Source organism: Lathyrus oleraceus, chromosome 7 (genome assembly GCF_024323335.1).
Source record: "Lathyrus oleraceus cultivar Zhongwan6 chromosome 7, CAAS_Psat_ZW6_1.0, whole genome shotgun sequence".
NCBI classification, from domain to species: Eukaryota; Viridiplantae; Streptophyta; class Magnoliopsida; order Fabales; family Fabaceae; genus Lathyrus; species Lathyrus oleraceus.
This window is the reverse complement of record NC_066585.1, coordinates 222,291,017-222,293,976: the sequence shown is the minus strand read 5'-3', so window position 1 is coordinate 222,293,976 and position 2,960 is coordinate 222,291,017. Positions and strand designations below refer to the sequence as shown.

Sequence of the window (2,960 nt, the reverse complement as noted above, 5' to 3'; positions counted from 1 at the left end):
CTCTCAACAATACTGAATAAATATAATAAAGTTTTTACTCCAATTGCTCGATGAGACGCCAACATAACTATCATTTTCTTGACAACATGCAATAAATAAAATGTATACAAGCTTGATGTGAAGATTTCCTTCCTTCAAGATGAATTGGATGAAGATTTTTATGTAGATAAACCACTTAGATATTAAAAGGAGAGGGAGAAATAAGTAAAATTAAAAAAGCATTGTATGGACTCAAACAAGCACTACGAGTTTGGTGGAACAAAGTTGAGACGTCATGCTTTTGTTAAAAACAGTTAAACAAATGTCCTCATGAACAAACTTTGTTTGTGAAACAATAAAATGAAGGTAAAATTCTTATATTAAACCTTAATGTTGATTACAATAAATAGTTATGCCTGGAAAATGCAAACACATTGATTTTCTTATTTGTTGTAATAAACTAAATTATTAAGTGTTCATTGTGTTGTAATGTTTAATTTAGGTGTGAGTTTATTCTAATCAAGTAATTAGCTAGTTAATTGGTTATTTGTTATGTTGAAAGTAAACATTTTTAATAACCAACGACTAAACACAGCGGTGAAGCAAAGAAACAAACATGTGAATCTTATTATACCACAAACACAAGACCAAATATGGTCACTTATTTTAAACCTTAATGCATATTAAAACACAATGGTAAAGTAATGATAACCAAACATCCAACAATAATAAAACAAAACAAAACACACAAACAAACAAACACATAAGCACAAAACTTCTCTCATTGAAAAAACGGATTTGGCCAATATCCATTTTGTTGAGGAACATTTCCCAAAGGAGGTGCATCATTTCCACTACCACCATCCATCAAATTCATAAACCAAGGTTGCTTTTGCATACCATTAACATCCATATTCATATTCATATCCACCAACCCTTGACCATTATGACTCCCTTGTCCCAACTCTTCAACCTTAGCCACTCCATTAGCCACCATTGGTAATTGTGGTGTCATTATTTGGCCTTGGCCTTGACCTTGACCTTGAGAATTCTTGGTCAACATTTCAACTCTTCTATTAATCTCTTTCAAATATTGATCAATCAACCATGCCATATCATTTAAATCAGCCATACTTATATTATCCATTACATTTCCTGCACTAAGATATTGAAACATGAGTTGTGTCATTTCTTTTTCTCGATTATCTTTCCTTTGTTTCGTCAACTGATCTTTCGCCTTTTCGATCCTTTGTCTTAGAAAACTCTCTTGGTTCACCATCTTTTTACTTTGTTCCAATTCAGGCATTCTTCTAAACTTGTTGAGTACCCTTTGGACTCCCGGTTGAGATGGCCAAACCTCTGGTTGAGGATCGTAAGGGCTATAGATTATAGCACAAGCATCGATTCCACAAAGGGTGCTAAGTTCACTCACCTTTTTCATTAGACCCTTCTTCCTTTTCTTGAATGTTGCTTTCCTCGAAGAGTCGTTGGTTATGAACGCGAGTTTCACTTTCTTTCTAGTCATGGTGTGTGGTGATGAAAATGAATGAAATGGGTAAACTCTTTATATAAAGAATTTGAGATATATCCAAATTTATTGTAATCAATATCAGATATGTTTGCTATGAATTGGAGATATTAGTTTAAATTTCAAATATGTTAGTTATGATTTGGAGATATTAGCTTTAATGTTTTTCTATCGTTGGATAATCAATATATTAAGGGCTTGTTTGATTCAATTTCAATTTTTTGTTTTTAAAAACTGTTTTATAAATTAGTTTTAAGAATTGTTTTTAGGATGAAAACAAAATAAAAATTTATTTGGAAGTTTTGTTTTGTAAAACTATTTTTAAGATGATAAAAGAAAAAACTTGTTTGGTTGATTTGTTTTTAAAAACTAATCCAAATATTGTTTGATTTTTACTTTTCTAAATGATAAAATATTATCTATATTAAATAGTTATTAAAAAAATATAAAATTATTTCACTAATTAATTAACCTAATTTATTTTTTTAATTTAAAATTTTAAACTATTATTTTACAATTGAGAAAATGGAAGATACATTGATAGTGTAAATTAATTTTTACACTTTCGATCATTAACGGTTATATCCCGCTAAATCATATTAATTTTTTTAAAATTATTTATATGATATAGCAAAATGATATATTTTTATTGAATGATCGTGTAATTGTTTTTTACTAGGTTAGTACATCTCCATTAATCTCTTTATAATTTATTTTAATTTGTTGTAAAATACTATTTACAAGTTAATTTTATTCCAATCATATCATTTTTTAATGTAATTTCACGGAATATTCATGTAAAAAACATAAACAATCACATAATGAATATATAAAAGAATGATAATTAAATTTTATTAAAAAATAAAAAGTAGATAAATATATAATGTACATGTTATAAACATGAAAAAATAAAAAGTAGATAAATATATAATGTACATGTTATGAACATGAATATATAAAAGATTATGTAATAACTTTTGAATGAATTTTACCTTTTGTTGGAGTTTAAACACAAATGCTTGTTTGGAATTAATGAATCATTTCATTACATTTAGCAAAATGTAGATACTAAGGGTCTGTTTGGATCTCTTCTCAATTTTAGTTTTTAAAATCTGTTTTACAAATCTATTTTGTAAATTTGTTTTTGAGAAAATAAAATAAAAAGAATTCATTTGGTTATTCAATTTTTGAAAACTGTTTTAAAAATTAAAAAGTGAAAAAATATGTTTGATAGTATAATTTGTAAAAACTGTTTTTTTAAAATAGGACAATATAGCTTGTTTGATAATCTATATTTTAAAAATCTATTTTACTAAATAAAAATAATTGTGATATATTTTTTGAAAATATTAAAATTCAGCTAATATACATTTAAGTTTATTAAAATATTTTTAATAACTAGTGATAAAATATACAATTCACTTAATGTATAAAAATTATATTTTAGTGTTGG

The 2,960-nt window shown here is 26.1% G+C and overlaps 1 protein-coding gene across 1 annotated transcript; it reads right to left on the bottom strand.

Annotated features, from left to right (window-relative positions):
• Window positions 1-760: 760 nt before the first annotated feature.
• LOC127106927 (agamous-like MADS-box protein AGL80) lies at window positions 761-1,504 on the bottom strand. Its single transcript, XM_051044221.1, has one exon. It carries the CDS (start codon window positions 1,502-1,504, stop codon window positions 761-763), a length of 744 nt encoding a protein of 247 aa, XP_050900178.1.
• Window positions 1,505-2,960: the final 1,456 nt, after the last annotated feature.